Genomic DNA, 14,892 nt, shown 5'->3' on the forward strand with positions numbered 1-14,892 from the left:
AAAAAAAATTTAGAACTCACATATAGATAAAGGGTTAATATTCCCAACATACAACCTCAAAGGGATAAGAAAAAGATTTGGAAAAAATCCATTAGAAAATCGCAAGCTAGAAAACTGTCATCGAAGAGGAAATACAAATGACTGTTAAACATCTGAAAAGATACTTTACTTCATTCAGAAGAAAATTGCTAACTGAAATTAAAATAATCCTTTTTACCGCTTAGATTTATAAATAATTCAAAAGTAATAACATTTTATCAATGAGTTGTTGGGAAAGCCACGTTTATCGGTTGCTCATGGGAAAGACTGTTATAACCCCAGTGGTGGGCAATTTGTCAATAACTATCAAAATTACAAATGCAAGTTACTATGACCCAGCAACTTTACTTTTAAGAATTTATCCTATAGATATGCTCATGAATGTATAAAATTACACACACACACACACACACGTACAGACACATACAGAGTTACTGATATGGCAATGTTTGTAATTGCAAAAGATTGGAAACAACCTAAATATCTATGAATAGGGCAGTGACTAAATAAATTATAGTATACCTAAATTATGTAAGACCACTCAACTTTAAAAAGAAGAATTTTAGGAATCGATATGGTAAGCATGTTTATATTATTATATTATTAAGTGAAAAAAATAAGGTGCAGAACAGGAGGGAAAAAGAATATAAAAGTTGCTTATATGTAAGAAATCTCTGGAAAGTTATAGGAGAACAAAATAACAATTACTGCCTGCAGGGGCAGTAATCAGTGGTTGGGAACTGGGTAGATGAGGAACAGGCTGGGAAGGATGTTTTTCACTTAATAATTTTTCACAGGACTTTTTTTTTTTTTTTAACACCTGCCGCCTTCCCACTCTACACATGTACATCAAATTCAGTTTATTTTAAAGATGTATCACAAGGACTTCCCTGGAAGGCCAGTGGTTAGGGCTCTGTGCTTTCTCTGCAGAGGGCACAGATTCAGTTCCTGGTCGGGTAACTAGAATCCCATAGCTGTGCAGCACAGCCAAAAAAAAAAGAAAGAAAAAGAGAAAGTATTACAGCAGCTATGTGGAGGGTAAGTTGGGAACATTATAAGACCAGAAGCAGAAAACCAGTCAGGAGACTGGAAGCAGATGTGGAGAGATGCGGGATGCCTGGAGAGGAGGGCATTAGCAAGGGTACCACAGGTGTCAAGTCTGGTTGACTGGCTGGAGAGTCACACCATCCACCTAAATAGAGGATCCGTGAGGAGGAACGACCCCGAGGAAGAGGTAGCAGGTTCTGTGTTGGCCGTGTTTGGTTTGCGGTCCTACCCTAGCCACGAAAATATGTATTGTTTACTGTGTGCCATTTTCACATAGTCTCATTGAGTTCTCACAAGAACCCTATGAAGTATCTTCTTATTATTCCCACTTTATAATTGAGGAATATGAAGCTAGAAATATTAAATTATTTGCTCAGTGTCATACACCAAGAAGTATTGAAGCCTGGATTCAGACCTGCAACTGACTGCAGAGTCCACATTCTTAGAGTCTCATTATTATAACCATGATGGTATAATGAGGCTGGTGTTCTTTTCATTTGAAGGGAATAAAAGCTTATATATATGTATGTGTGTGTGTTTTATATATATATATGTATGTGTGTGTATGCATAGACACATGTTTTTCGCTTGTAAATGTGTGAGTTTCTGGGTGAATGTCATGTGCTGCACATGGCAGTGTGAGAGGGGTGGGGAGCGTCCCCTGAACCAGCACAGGAAGCCAGTGTCAGTTAACAGCAGGGACTCTGGAGCCAGCCCTCCTGAGTTCCAGTCGTGGTTCCCCTCCTTTCTAGCCGTAGGACTTTGGGCATTACTAAACTTCCATTTCATAGTTTTCGGAACTGTAAAACGGGGCTGATAATGGTATTTTTCCCTCAGGGAGTTATTGCGAGGATTAGATTATTTAACGGGAGGGCAGAGTGGAGAGTGACTGCTCAGTGCATGTGGGCTTTCTTTTTAGGATAATGAAAATGTTCTGGAACGAGATGCTGATCTTCATTGCACAACATTGTGAATGTGCTAAAAGCCGCTGAATTATATGTATACGCTAAAATGGCTCAATGGCTCATTTTTATGTCAGTTTAGAAAAAGCTTGCTCTTCCTTCTCACTGGCCCATACAGTTAGTTAAATTGTATGCTGAGGCTGGTTTTCTAGGATGCTAAGTAACACCAAAAAGAATGAAAAGTCTTTTCTCCGTGGGAATTATGTCAGTACCTTGAAGGATGTATTTATGCTCATGAATTTCTTTTCTAGTTTTTGATTCACACCTGAATTCTAGTCTTAGAGCTTCTGAACTATGGACATCCACTTAGGAGCAATTTGGACTATTGTGATTCTTCTATTTTGTTCATTGTTATAGCTTCTTCTTAAAAAAAACTCTCTGAGTGAGTTTAATTTTCCAACAATAAACTCTGAAACAAACATTTATAGTGTTAGACTTTTGTTTTTTAAAGAAGCGTAGACATATTGCAAGTCACTGTCAATTTTAGATAGACAGTAGAAATTTATTTTTGCCTAGTAGAGTATGAGATGTCCATAAAACTCAGTCTGTTTTAAGAACAAGAGTTTAAAAAACGTTTTCCCCTTTCCTTTAAACTGAGAGCAGTCCTAGAGTGGCATTGCACCATACTGTTGTTGGTTCCTCCGGTACCTGCCCTGGCAAAGTAGCAGGGTGTTCCCAGTAACTGCAGCCCTTTGGCAGGGCCTAGTCTGACTCTCGTTATTTGTGGTGACCTCTTGTGTGTGCTGGTGGGGTCCTCCTGACTTATCTAAGCAACCTCTGTGTCACCTTCTAAGTCTCAGCCATAGTCGGAGATTTGGAGGCTGAAAACTATACATGAACTCCTTTCATAGCCAGTTTTGAAATCTTGAAATCAGCCATAATCTTTCATCTTCCCTGTTAAATCTTCAGGAAAATAGTATGTAACTGATGAGCAACCTTCTTATAAATATCCTTTATAAATTAAAAAAAAATGAAATCCTTTCTTAGTCTTATTTCCTCCCTAATATCCTCAATTTCCTTTGGTTGTTTTTAATCATTATTCGCTGAAATGAATGACATTTGGTTGCACCACACTTACTAGAGTTATCTTTTCTGTGTCCAAAAACTTTTGCTTATTTTATGGATGTTGGTTTTTTTTTTTCAATCAGATTTTTGGCAGTCAGCATTTCTGGTAACTTAAAAAAAAAAGAACTCTCAGGGTAAGGATTATTCTGAGGTTTTGAGAGTTTTCCAGTTGGAAACTGTAAACTGCCTTTTCTTTAAAAGGCAGTATGTAATTCCTTGAATATAGCCTTTTCTGTGAGATTAAGATGGATTATTCTGAAAGAAGTTCGTTTTCATGACCAGAAAGTGGCATGATGCTTTCAGGGATGAACTTCCATGAGGGAAACTACCATAAACTTAAGAATAGGTGTCCTCCAGAATACAGCTAAGTAGATAATCAATAGACAGAACATACATTTGCAGGGATTTTTTTTTTTCTTTCCTTTTGAATAAAGTCATGAAAGTTCATGAATTGAATGCATACTTTTTAACTTGTCTCTTAACTACAGTTATCAGTGTTTTTTCGTATGTTTAGATTCTGATTTGTGATATTTAAAATAACTGCAGTTGATACTGATAGATTTCATTTTGAGGCTTTTCAGTTTTAAGTGACTCCTTATCCATCTTCTTTTTCAGTTGAGAGTTAATGGAAGGGTAATAATTTTTTGGTTAACCCAGTAACATTTTCTGATTGAGTTTTAGTTTTTATATAGGCAAGTTAATAGTAATAGTTTTTTATTGGAAAATAAATTGTTCTTTTTGATTTTCTCTTGAAGAAGGTGCTGTCCTTCTCTAATTTTATTTCACTATTATGTACCTATTACATACACTATTATATAAAATAATGATGTATTGTGTTTGAATGTAAGTTTTATACTTTACTTTTAGTGATCCTAAAGGGACTTTACTTTGGCTTTGGGTACTGAGTGTTTCTCTTTTTGTAGCCTTTTCCTCTAGTCTCCTCTTCTCGGTGGTTGGTCAAAAGAGGCGAGTTGACAGCCTATGTGGAAGACACTGTGCTTTTCTCAAAAAGGACGTCCAAACAGCAAGTCTACTTCTTCCTCTTTAACGATGTGCTCATTATCACCAAGAAGAAGAGGTAAGCCTTTTTGTGGCGCTGCCCGCTGTACATCCAGTTTTGAAGCTCTGTAATTCAAACACCTGTTGGAGGTGATTATCCTTTAAAAGTTTGAGGTGTTAGTGTATAGTTTCCACACATGGAATCATACGAGCATCTGTGCTTCATTTTCTTTAAATGACCTCTACAGCAAAGACTCAAATCGTTAAGGGCATCATCATTCTAGGCAACCGCTGCTGAGATTTTACAGCGTGCAAACCTCTTTTCTAAGCATTTCACATGCTCATGTCATTGGAGTCTCTTGACATCCCTGGGGAAGCAAGCCTCTTATGATTCTCCATCAGCATTTTTCACACTTCTTCTGCTGTAGAACCTTTGTATAAAACAGATAAAAGTTGCTCTGTTTGAGAACAAGCTGGGGCGCAACTCCAGTGCTTCTTGTCGCTTAAGTTAAAATCCGCAGCTCTTAAAGATTGTTAGTCCAAAAAAGTTTCCCCGTGTGTGGGAGGATGTTAGCAATACTCCGGTACTCCCTGCTTCAGGGAAGAAAGTCAATCCCGTGGTTGGCAGAGTGTTTATTCCTTACTTTAGACTTCTGGTTGTGTAGTCAGGTCCTCCTCTAGGGACACTTCCAGGAGGAATACTGTACAAGTCTTTTCTTTATGGCATTTGTTCTAACTGTTTCCACTCAAAGCACACACACAGATACACACACTCCCCTTAGCTCTGCCTGTCTCGGAACATTCTTTATTAAATGTGCTCAATCTATGTAGGATTATAAAATATTTTCCTGCTGTTTCTCCATAAATAGTCCGTCTTTCCTAGAATATGAATTTAGAATGAAAATATAAATATGTGGTTTGTTGCTTCCACGTATGAGGGCAAATGAAGGGAGGCTGAATTGCTGGCATGTGGTAGGAGTAGCAGTAGTTATTTCACGGGGTACAGTTTAGACAAGGTAAAGAGATCATGGGAACAGCCTTTGGTGAAATACAGGGGTGAGTCAAAAATTATACACACTCTGGTTATATTAAAACTTCTGTTGGCCACACTGTCTTATCAGTGCTTTCCGTTCGAGGCTACTGTCTCCCCAGTCACTGTTGTACAATGTGAACGTGTTACATCAGTTCATTTGTAACTGTGGTGCAAGCAAAAATGGATGCCCCACTTCTTATTTGCATGAAATAAGAACAGTGTTCAGTGATGCATTTTTTGTGGTCTGAGAGTGTGCACATCCACACACTTCTGCCCACACTGTCGACAGTCTGCAGAAACTTCATTTTGAGGTGTTAAAGCATCCTCCCTATAGTCCTGATCTTGCTCCATTGGACTTTCACCTGTTTGGTCCCCTGAAAGTAGCCCTACGAGGACGAAGGTTCACTTCTGATGAAGTGAAAACAGCAGTGCATTCGTGGCTCGCAGCTCAGCCTAAAACATTTTTTAATGAGGGAATATGAAAGCTTGTTGACAGAAGGACAAAGTGTATTGAAAAGCAAGGAGATTATGTCGAAAAATGATGTATTTGTCTTTTCTAAAAGTTAATGAAAATAAATTCTACAGCCAGAGTGCTGATAATTTTTGACTCACCCTCGTGTAAACTTAATGTCCAAATTTATCATGAAATATTTATTTGAATTCTACTTCTGAGTTGCTGACTTTTTAGCTTGAAAATTCAAACTGAATTGAAACAGAGATTGAGCTTTTCTTTCTGCTCCTTTGAATCGAACTGTATTATGAATTATTTCAGCTGCTGGGCTGTCGAGGTGAAATGAAAACGTTGTATGGTCTGCCCTGAAAAGCCCTAATGGGCAACAATGAATACCTAAAGATGCTGAGGAGTATTTTTCATACTTAGGAAAACAGTGTTCCCGTCACTTCAAGGAGAAATTATTTCTCTTACCTGGGGCAATTTAAATAGTTCTAGTAGCTAAATCTTGTAAATTCAGATAGGAGAGGAATTATAATTTTTGTATTTTTGTGTTTTGTTAGTTTCCTATGAGATAGTATATTTCTTTGGCTTTCTTTGTGATGTTTTGTTTTTAGAGGAGGGTAATTATATATGACTCTTCAAATGCCAGAACTCTTGACTTTTAACATCTTCCAGCTGTTGAAATATTTGTTCTATCTCAGTGAACCAAAAGCTTTAACTGAACTTTCAATTTTAATGATAAAATATACATTGACAGTACCAAGCCAATGTTAAATATAAACGTAGTTTTGATTATGGTGATGAAAACATTAAGGGTATTTAAATCAACATGGCACAACTTTTGTTCTTGAACTTGCCTAGAACCCAGTAAATATAGACTTTTGAAAGTTAGAATTAAGGTATATGCTATTCTACATAGCAGTGTACTTTGCCCTCCACAGGAGATTTTGCCGTTATATTAAATGTTGCACTGTGAGCTGTCCCACATTTACTTCCTTAGATATGTTTGAACTTCTTTGCTAATAAAAGAAAGAAATACAGCTTCAGTGGAGAGGGCAACCCTGAGTACCTAACTTTGCCTTGACCAAAACTGAGATTTTCTTGCCCTTACCAGTTAGCTCATTATATTTCTAAGGTGCTCTTGACTGAGAATAGCATCGGAGGTTCAAGTTGTTTACGACCTGAACATGTGGTGAGGGTGACAAGCAGACCACAGAGCCTTGATAAACAGGCTTGGTTAAAAATATACAATATGCACAGCCGTATTTACATTATAGCTTCCAGGAGGCAACTACAAATGCTTCGCATGCCAGAGGCAGCCACGAAGGAGATACAGCAGCTTTGAATGAGGCAATAATTTAGGCTTGGCTACGAGCTACAGATAAAAGATAACTACCTTTGCCAGCTCTGTAGGACTGACCCAGCCACCCACTGCTTAATTATAATTCCAGGGTTCAGTCAAGGAGCTTAGTTTCTGGGTCTCCAGTGGTTTTCAGCCTCAGGGAAGCTCCCCAGCTACTGGGAGGGACTGCTTGGGAGGACAGTGGCTCTTCCTCCTCCGATGGTTTGTGCTGAGATGGTTTATGCTGGCGGATGGGGTGTATGGCCGCCTCAGCTCTGCCGTGTGTGTCTGTGTATCGCTGCTCGTGCTTGCAGAGCGGCTAGTGACCAGGCCGCTGTCTTCTAGGACAGGAATTTTCACTCTTTTTTAGACTATCAAAAAGAAGTTTAAAGTTTCCATTAGTTCTGGGCTGCTTGTGAGTCACTGTATTGATAGTCTGTTCTATCACATTTCAGAAGGATATGTGATCAGTTTGACTACCTTGGATGAGAAAGTGAATTCTTAGTACTTGAAGCTTTGACTGAAGGTTGTCTGGGTACTTCTAGAGCAGAGTTCTCAACTTGGCACTATTCAGGCCTGACAGTTCTTTGTTGCAGGGGGTGCCCTATGCTGTGTAGGGTGTTTTAGCAGCATCCCCGGCCTCTACCTACTGTTTGCTAATAGCACCTCTCTCCCATTGTGACAACCAAAACTGTCTCCAGACATTGTCATATGTCCCCCAGCTGAGAACCAGTGTACTAGAATGATGGCAAACTGTCTACCAGCTTTGCCTTCGGAGGATTGAAGATGTGTGAACTTATCAGAACTGATACAGCAATAGCAGTAATATTGTAATAAAAAAGGAATAGATCACCATGTTGTATTCATAGATTAATGAATAACTTGTTATAATATCCACTTTGTGCCCAGTGATAACATATATAATTAGTCATCCATTACAATGCACAGACTACACCCCCATGTACAACCTTATGGATTAAGAACTGTTGTCCCCAGTTTCAGAATGTGAAAACTGAATTCAAGACCTAAATAGGTTCAGACTCCACAAACACTTATTTTGCAAGATAGTTAACTGTCTTACTGGTTTCATTCAGTGCCTTATTTCTGGCTTACGTCTTCCTTTCCAATTTCTTCTGAAGCTAAAAACAAAGTCTTTCTCCCTGATAGTTTCTACAGCTCCTGTAGCAAAGTACCATACATTGGGTGGCTGACAACAATAGGCATTTATTCTCTCATAGTTCTGCAGGCAGAATTCCACAGTCAAGAAACTGACAGGGTCACACACCTCCAAAGGCTCCAGGAGAGAATCCTTCCTTGCTTCTGTTCCTGGTGGCCCCCCAGGATCCTTGGCTTGTGGTAACATAACTCCAGTCTGTGCCTCTGCCTTCATCTGGCCTTCTTGCCTCCTGTGTCTCTGTGTGTCTTGAAATCTTGCTTTCCTTATAAAGATACCAGTTATTGGATTTAAGGTCCGCCCTAATCCAGAATGATCTCATCTTAACAGATTCCATCTGCAAAGACCTTATTCCCAAATAAGGTCACGTGCACGGCACTAGGGTTTAGGGCTTCAACATATTTTTTGGAGAACACAGTTCAACCTCTTTACTCCTTGGCACATCACTACTGCCTCACTTAAACATACAGTGAAGAAATGTGCTGTAATGTCTTAGCTAGTTCTGCAACACACTTTTTTTTTTTTTAAACGTTAATACCATTTTCCAAAGATTTCTGAATGTCATCATGGTCATGTGACTTGAACAGCTCTATTTGGAGATTTCTCAGGTTACCTTCATGTCCAGATCTTCTACTTGTTCCTTCTCCAGGGTCTGTTCCCTCCTTAGTAAAGGGCACCTCCATCCACCCAGTTGCTCCACAGTAAACCTGAAACTTTATCCTTTTCCTCGCTGTGCCCCCCATCCATCCAGTCCCCATCTTATATGCACGATGGAACAACTTCTTTCCTCACACATTGCCACGCCCTTGTACCACCACCTTCAGCTCGCCTGGAACAGACACATAACTGGATTCATGCCCTCATCCCTGCATCCATTTACATTCCACAGCCAGAGTGTGCTTTTTAAAAGATTCAGTTTGTCCTTTGGAAACAGCCTTTCCGTGGTCCCACCTTGCACTCAGCATAAATGCCTCACTGAACCCTACTTCTGGTCCCCAGGACCTGGCTGGTGCTCCTTTCTCTGCCTGGAATACTCTCCCTACCCCATAACCTCATTCCACCCCACATCTTTTCTAGACAAAGTCCTTTTCATTCTTTAGGTCTTAGATTAATTGCCGCATCCACGGGGAGCTCTTCTCCATTGCTCTAGAGTGGGTTGATTTCTGCTGCTCTGTGTTCCCATAGAACCCTGCACTTCCTCTGTCATAATATTTGTGTTACTATGTGTTCACGTCTGTCATGTTGACCTTTGCATCCTCAGTGCAGAGCCTGTGCCTGGCCTGTAATGACCATTTTATAAATGTCTGTCAAATGCAAACCAATCAGCTAGATGGTTAATTATAAACAAGTAAGTGACTGTATTACCCAGTGGGCAGCCTTCCCCCATTCCACACCCAAGCTAAAATTTCTCTGAATTCTCTTTTATTTTTAAAAGATATATGATTTTTGTATTCTGTTCCATTTTATATTCAGTTTTAACTAACTTTGGTGAAAACAAATCTGGACCTTTATCATGTGGCTTCTCACATCTTCTGGAATTTTACCTGTAAACTTAATCTATAAATGACACGTAACCTGACACGTAACCTCAATCTGAAAACATTTAGGATTGTATTTGCAAAACTATGCTCTATGGAGGAAGTTTTTTTTTTTTCTTTTTCTTTTGTACTATTATGTCAACTAATGTTTTGAGCTACCCATACAAAAGGGTTTAAACAATAAAAATTTTGATTTATCACACACACACACACACACTCACATACACACACATACATAAGAAGTCAGATGAGTTTGAGAAACCCTGCAAACTCCATTCCCCTTTAGGAGATTCACTGTTGGATCATTTAGGAAGACTTTTGGATACAGGTAACAGGATCCCCAAATCTCAGTGGTTCAAGCAATTAAGGCATTTACCTGTCTCACCAAACATGAAGACCGAGGGTGGGGTAGTCCGGGTCCAGGGGTCACCAGTAACCCAGCCCCTTCCCGTTCTTTGGCTGCACTGTGTTCTCTTCACTTTTTGCCCCTGTGCACACAGCTTCATGGTTGCGGGTGGCTCCTGCAGGCGCAGGCATTATGATTTCATTCGAGGCCACAGGAGGGAGACAAGGGTGAGGAATAGAGCCTGGCCAAAGGGACTCTTTTCTCTAGTGGCTTTTCTTTTTATCAGCAGAGCAAAACCTCTCCCAGACAATCTTCAGAAGACTTTTTGTATCTCATGCATCAGTCTTGGGTCATAAGACTTGTCCTTATAAAGGAGGCTGGGAAAGCCAGCATATGACAGAGGGGAGTAAGACAGCCAGGGTTGTTTTAGTTCATCCATGAAGTAGGGAAAGATGGTAGCTGATTAGATCGTAGACAGTTCCAACCACAACTAGGAAACCCTCTTTTCCACAGAAACCAATTAACATGGGTAGTTTGGAAAACAAGAAGAGTTTTGTTTTATTTATTTTTTATTTTTTATTTTTTTGTCACTCCGCTCTGCGTGTCTTGTGGGATCTTAGTTCCCTGACCAGGGATCAAACCTGTGCTCCCTACAGTGGAAGCGTGGAGTCCTAACTACAGGACCACCAAGGAATTCCCAAGAGCTTTTTAAAATAACTAACATGTTGCCTTTAAGATAAATGGGGTTGGGGGTAGGTTCAAAAAAGACAGAAGTGACTGGAGATTTAGAACCCACTTCCCTTTGGCTGGTGTTAGTCCTCCAGCTGTGGTTCATGTGAGTATCTCCTTGGTAGTGCCTTTTTTTATTTTTTAAGATTTATTTTATTATTTATGTATCTCTTTTTGGCTTCATTGGGTCTTTGTTGCTGCGCATGGACTTTCTCTAGTTGCAGCGAGCAGGGGCTACTCTTCGTTGCAGTGCGAGGGCTTCTCATTGCAGTGGCTTCTCTTGTTGTGGAGCACGGGCTCTAGGCGTGCAGCCTTCAGTAATTGCGGCACGTGGACTTAGTAATTGTGGCTCGCAGGCTCAGTAGTTGCGGTGCATGGGCTTAGCTGCTCCGCAGCATGTGGGAACTTCCCAGCCCAGGGCTCAAACCCGTGATCCCTGCATTGGCAGGTGTGTTCTTAACCACTGTGCCACCAGGGAAGCCTGGTGGTGCCTTTTTTCTCTGACCAGCCCTGCTGTTCCCTTGAACACATTTAGAGCTGCAAATAGATTGGCCTGGACTGGGTGTTGGGCACAATTCCAAAAGAATGCAGAAATCTAGTCTGGTCTTGTTATCTATACCAGTAAATGTAATCGTTTCCTGATTTGTTTTTTTCATTCTTCTCCTGAATTTGGTACCCACTGACGATCTAGCCATGATGTTTCTGGGTGTTCCCAATAGTTAGATGAGTAGTAATAGTAATAATGATGATAAGAGCCTGTATTATTGAGCGTTACAATGTGCCATTCACGGTGCTCAGAGTGTATACGAACGTATCATTGATTTATGACAGCAACCAAGTATTATTTCCATTTTACAGATGAGGACACTGAGGCAGAGAGAGAGAAAGTCTTTTTCGAGTTCTCTCAGCAGAGTCAGAGTTTTAATCTGAGTCTGCGACTCCACAACCTCGTCTTAGTGATTATGTACATTACTTCCCAGTTTCATTTTTCTAGAATAGTTTTCTTTCTGCCATCCTGTAATGTTATTGGGAAAAATAGCCTAGATACTTGTGCCTTTTTTATTTGTTTTGATAAACACCTTTTTCAAAGCAAGTTTTTGTTAAGTGACTATAGTTATAGTTTTATTGGTTGTAGGAGAAAATTAGAAGTTGTCCCAAACTGCATTTGTGAGCTTTCCTCTACCTTGAGCTAATCTAGTGTCAGAGTGTGGGGAAGACATTTCCTTTTCATAACATTTCCTTCCCACAGTTATTTAAGACAGAAGCTTTCCACTTCCTGATTCCTAGTTCCATAATTATTGTGTATATTGACATAACTTGAACTCTGTGACACATTACAAATCCTCGGGTTTAAAAAAAAAGGATTTTCTGTCATAGAATTCTACCTGATCATTATCAGGAGTTCTGAGATTTAAGTTAGAACTTGCATTTTCCTAAGTAGTTTGAATACCCAGTAGCTTAAAGCGGTGCAGGCTCCCTGGAAAGGTTCATGGCCTGATTTGGCCCCATTTTGAGTTTTTCCATTTTGACAGCTTTCCCATTATAGAAAGCTGAGGCCACCTGGCATTGTCCCTCTGCCTCTGCAGAATAAATTCCTTCCACGGGAAATTAACTTTGAGTGTCTTAGGTAAAGAAAAGGCAATAAGACTCTAACTCAAAGTACTTTTATTCCTGGAACATAAACTTGGTTGTTTCTTACCACTTGGATTGGGTTCTAAGATTAAGATGGAGCGATGGGGTCAGAGAGAAGTGAGAGCCCCCTTTCCTCTTCCTCCTCTTGTTCTCTCGCCTCCCCACATACTCTTGATCCCCTGACATTGTGAGTAGTAAGAGTATTGTTTCCTCTGTGTCTGTAAGAAGAGTCGATGTTGCCATTCAGTGTCAAAAGCTGCATCAGCTGAGAAGCACAGTATGATGTCTGAGGTCAGACAGAACTGTGCTCAAAATCCTGGGGCAAGTTGCCTTTCATCTTTCAGAGTCTCAGTGTTCTCATCTGTATCATGGGGATAACAATGTCATCGTCTTCCTGGAATTAACTGAGGTAATGCACACAGAGCTCTTAACACAGTGAATAGTCCCTGCCGAGGGACCGATACCTGCTGAATATCATCATTATTCCTAGTATTGTGTATCTCCCTGAAGATTTGCACAAACCAAATTATTGCCCTTCTGCTTCTAGAATACTTTCTTTTTTTTTAAAAAAAAATGGTTTGAAACCTTAAGCCACTGCTACACAGCTGAAGGTTTGATGCACTCCAAGGCCAAATCTCTGAAATATGGCCTTAGAAATAAATATGTTTAATGCTATGCCTCTTCCTTCTCATCAAGAACCCATATCAGATGGCAAGTGAGTGAAGGATAACCATTGATTGACTTTTTCTTTTATATGTTGAAGTGAAACCTATGTACATGTTTGTAGTAGCGATTTTCTTGTACCATCCCTCATATCTGATTAGGAGACACTATAACTTTGAGGCTGAAAAAAGTGAACTCAGTATATTTTTCCCTTCACTCAAGGAGGTCAGTGGAGATAAACCTGGATTGGATTGTGGGCGTTGCTCCCGTAATTTGGAGTCACCAACTTCAGAAGCTGCCTACTTGTTCTTCAGAGCTTGCTTAGTTCTGGTCATGCCAAAGAGGGTAGGGCCGGACAGTCTCTTGGACCTGCCCATCTCCTTTTTGTCAAGGACCACGGGTTCAGGATGTCCTGTGGCAGGGAGGTCCCAGGTTGTGGAATCTGGAGGTCCGTGGTGACAAGAATGGAGGCTTTCTGGTCCTGTTGTGAATCATTGGCCATCTTCTTGGGTGACAGTGAATCACAGCAGATCCTTACCTTACCAACGAATGTGGCCCTCATCTCCACTATTTGTTATACTCTCGACAGTGATAGGAAGCATGTGGCATGTTTTATTTTTCCCTTTTGGGAGTCTAGTCTCTATTCTTTTAAAGAAGCCGGCTGTGCTATAAAGTGGTACATCTGAGCAATGTACATCTGAAACTTACATAATAGAAAAAAAAATCATTAAGAAAATGAATTGACAAGTGACAGACTGGGATAACATATTTTGAAATCATACTTGATAAAGGACTTATATCCAGCTTACATAAAGAATTCTTGAAACTCAATAGTAAGACAGCTCAGTGTTTAAGTGGGCAAAAATTTGAATAGATATTTCAGCAAAGAAGATACCCAAATGTCTAAGCATGCAGAGATGCTCAGCATCACTAGTCATTAGGGAAATGCAAGTTAAAACCAAAATTAGATACCACTTCACAGCCACTAGGATGATTATAACACAGACAGAGATGGTGTTGCTGAGGATGTGGAGAAACTGGAACCCTAATACACTGCTGGTGGGAATGTAAAATGATGCAGCCACTTTGGAAAGTGGTCTGGCAGTTTCTTTAAAAGTTAAGCAGTTTACCATATGACCCAGCAAGTCCATTCAATGATGCCTCCTAAGAGAAATGAAAACTGTTCACAAAGACTTGTAGGTTAGTGTTCATAACATACATGTGGCATGTTTGTTAGCCTTCAGAATTACTCTGAGGAACTGAGCAAGTAAGCGTGTTTGAAATCAGATTTTGGGTAAATATCATGCCTTGTTTCGCTGCTCAGAGCCCCTGCCAAGGGATGAATTTGTTGACACAGGTATTTACCTCTGATTATGCTTAGGCCACTTACTCATTTGCAAAACACCTGTAATTATTAGGCTTTTAACAAAATGTCAGGCAATTTAAAGGCGTGGTGTTCTGCAGGAAGATTTAAAATAAAAGCTAATAACATTTACTGACTGTAAGCCAAGCATGATTGTAAGAGCTTTACAAGCAAAAGAGATAATAGATTTATTATCTCATTTAATCCTCCCAACAGTTCTAAGAGATCTCTGTATTGTTATCCCCAGTTTACATATGAGGAAACACAGAGAGGATCAGTAAAGCCAGTGAGTGATGGAATTGGGATTCTTACCAGACATTCTCAATCAAGTCTGTACTCTTACCTGTTATACTGTACTTCATTACTTTAAAATTGTATATTATTCTAGTAAAAATTTGTGTAATTCTAAACCAAGATTTAAAATTGAAATCAACTTCAAAAAAAAAAAAAATTGAAATCAACTTCAGTCATGTGAAAAAAGTGTTTTATCCTCTAACTCAAAGTAA

The 14,892-nt window shown here is 39.8% G+C and overlaps 1 protein-coding gene across 3 annotated transcripts in view; it reads left to right on the forward strand.

Moving 5' to 3' along the window:
- The window catches only part of ARHGEF26 (Rho guanine nucleotide exchange factor 26), a 135,390-nt gene that overhangs the window by 88,645 nt on the left and 31,853 nt on the right, over positions 1-14,892 (forward strand). For all 3 annotated transcript variants that reach the window (XM_057739896.1, XM_057739895.1, XM_057739897.1), the window contains exon 11: positions 4,037-4,191. In XM_057739896.1, the coding sequence (XP_057595879.1) occupies positions 4,037-4,191 (155 nt within the window). The remainder of the gene's footprint in view (positions 1-4,036; positions 4,192-14,892) is intronic.

This window comes from Hippopotamus amphibius, chromosome 6 (genome assembly GCF_030028045.1).
Source record: "Hippopotamus amphibius kiboko isolate mHipAmp2 chromosome 6, mHipAmp2.hap2, whole genome shotgun sequence".
Classification (NCBI taxonomy): Eukaryota; Metazoa; Chordata; class Mammalia; order Artiodactyla; family Hippopotamidae; genus Hippopotamus; species Hippopotamus amphibius.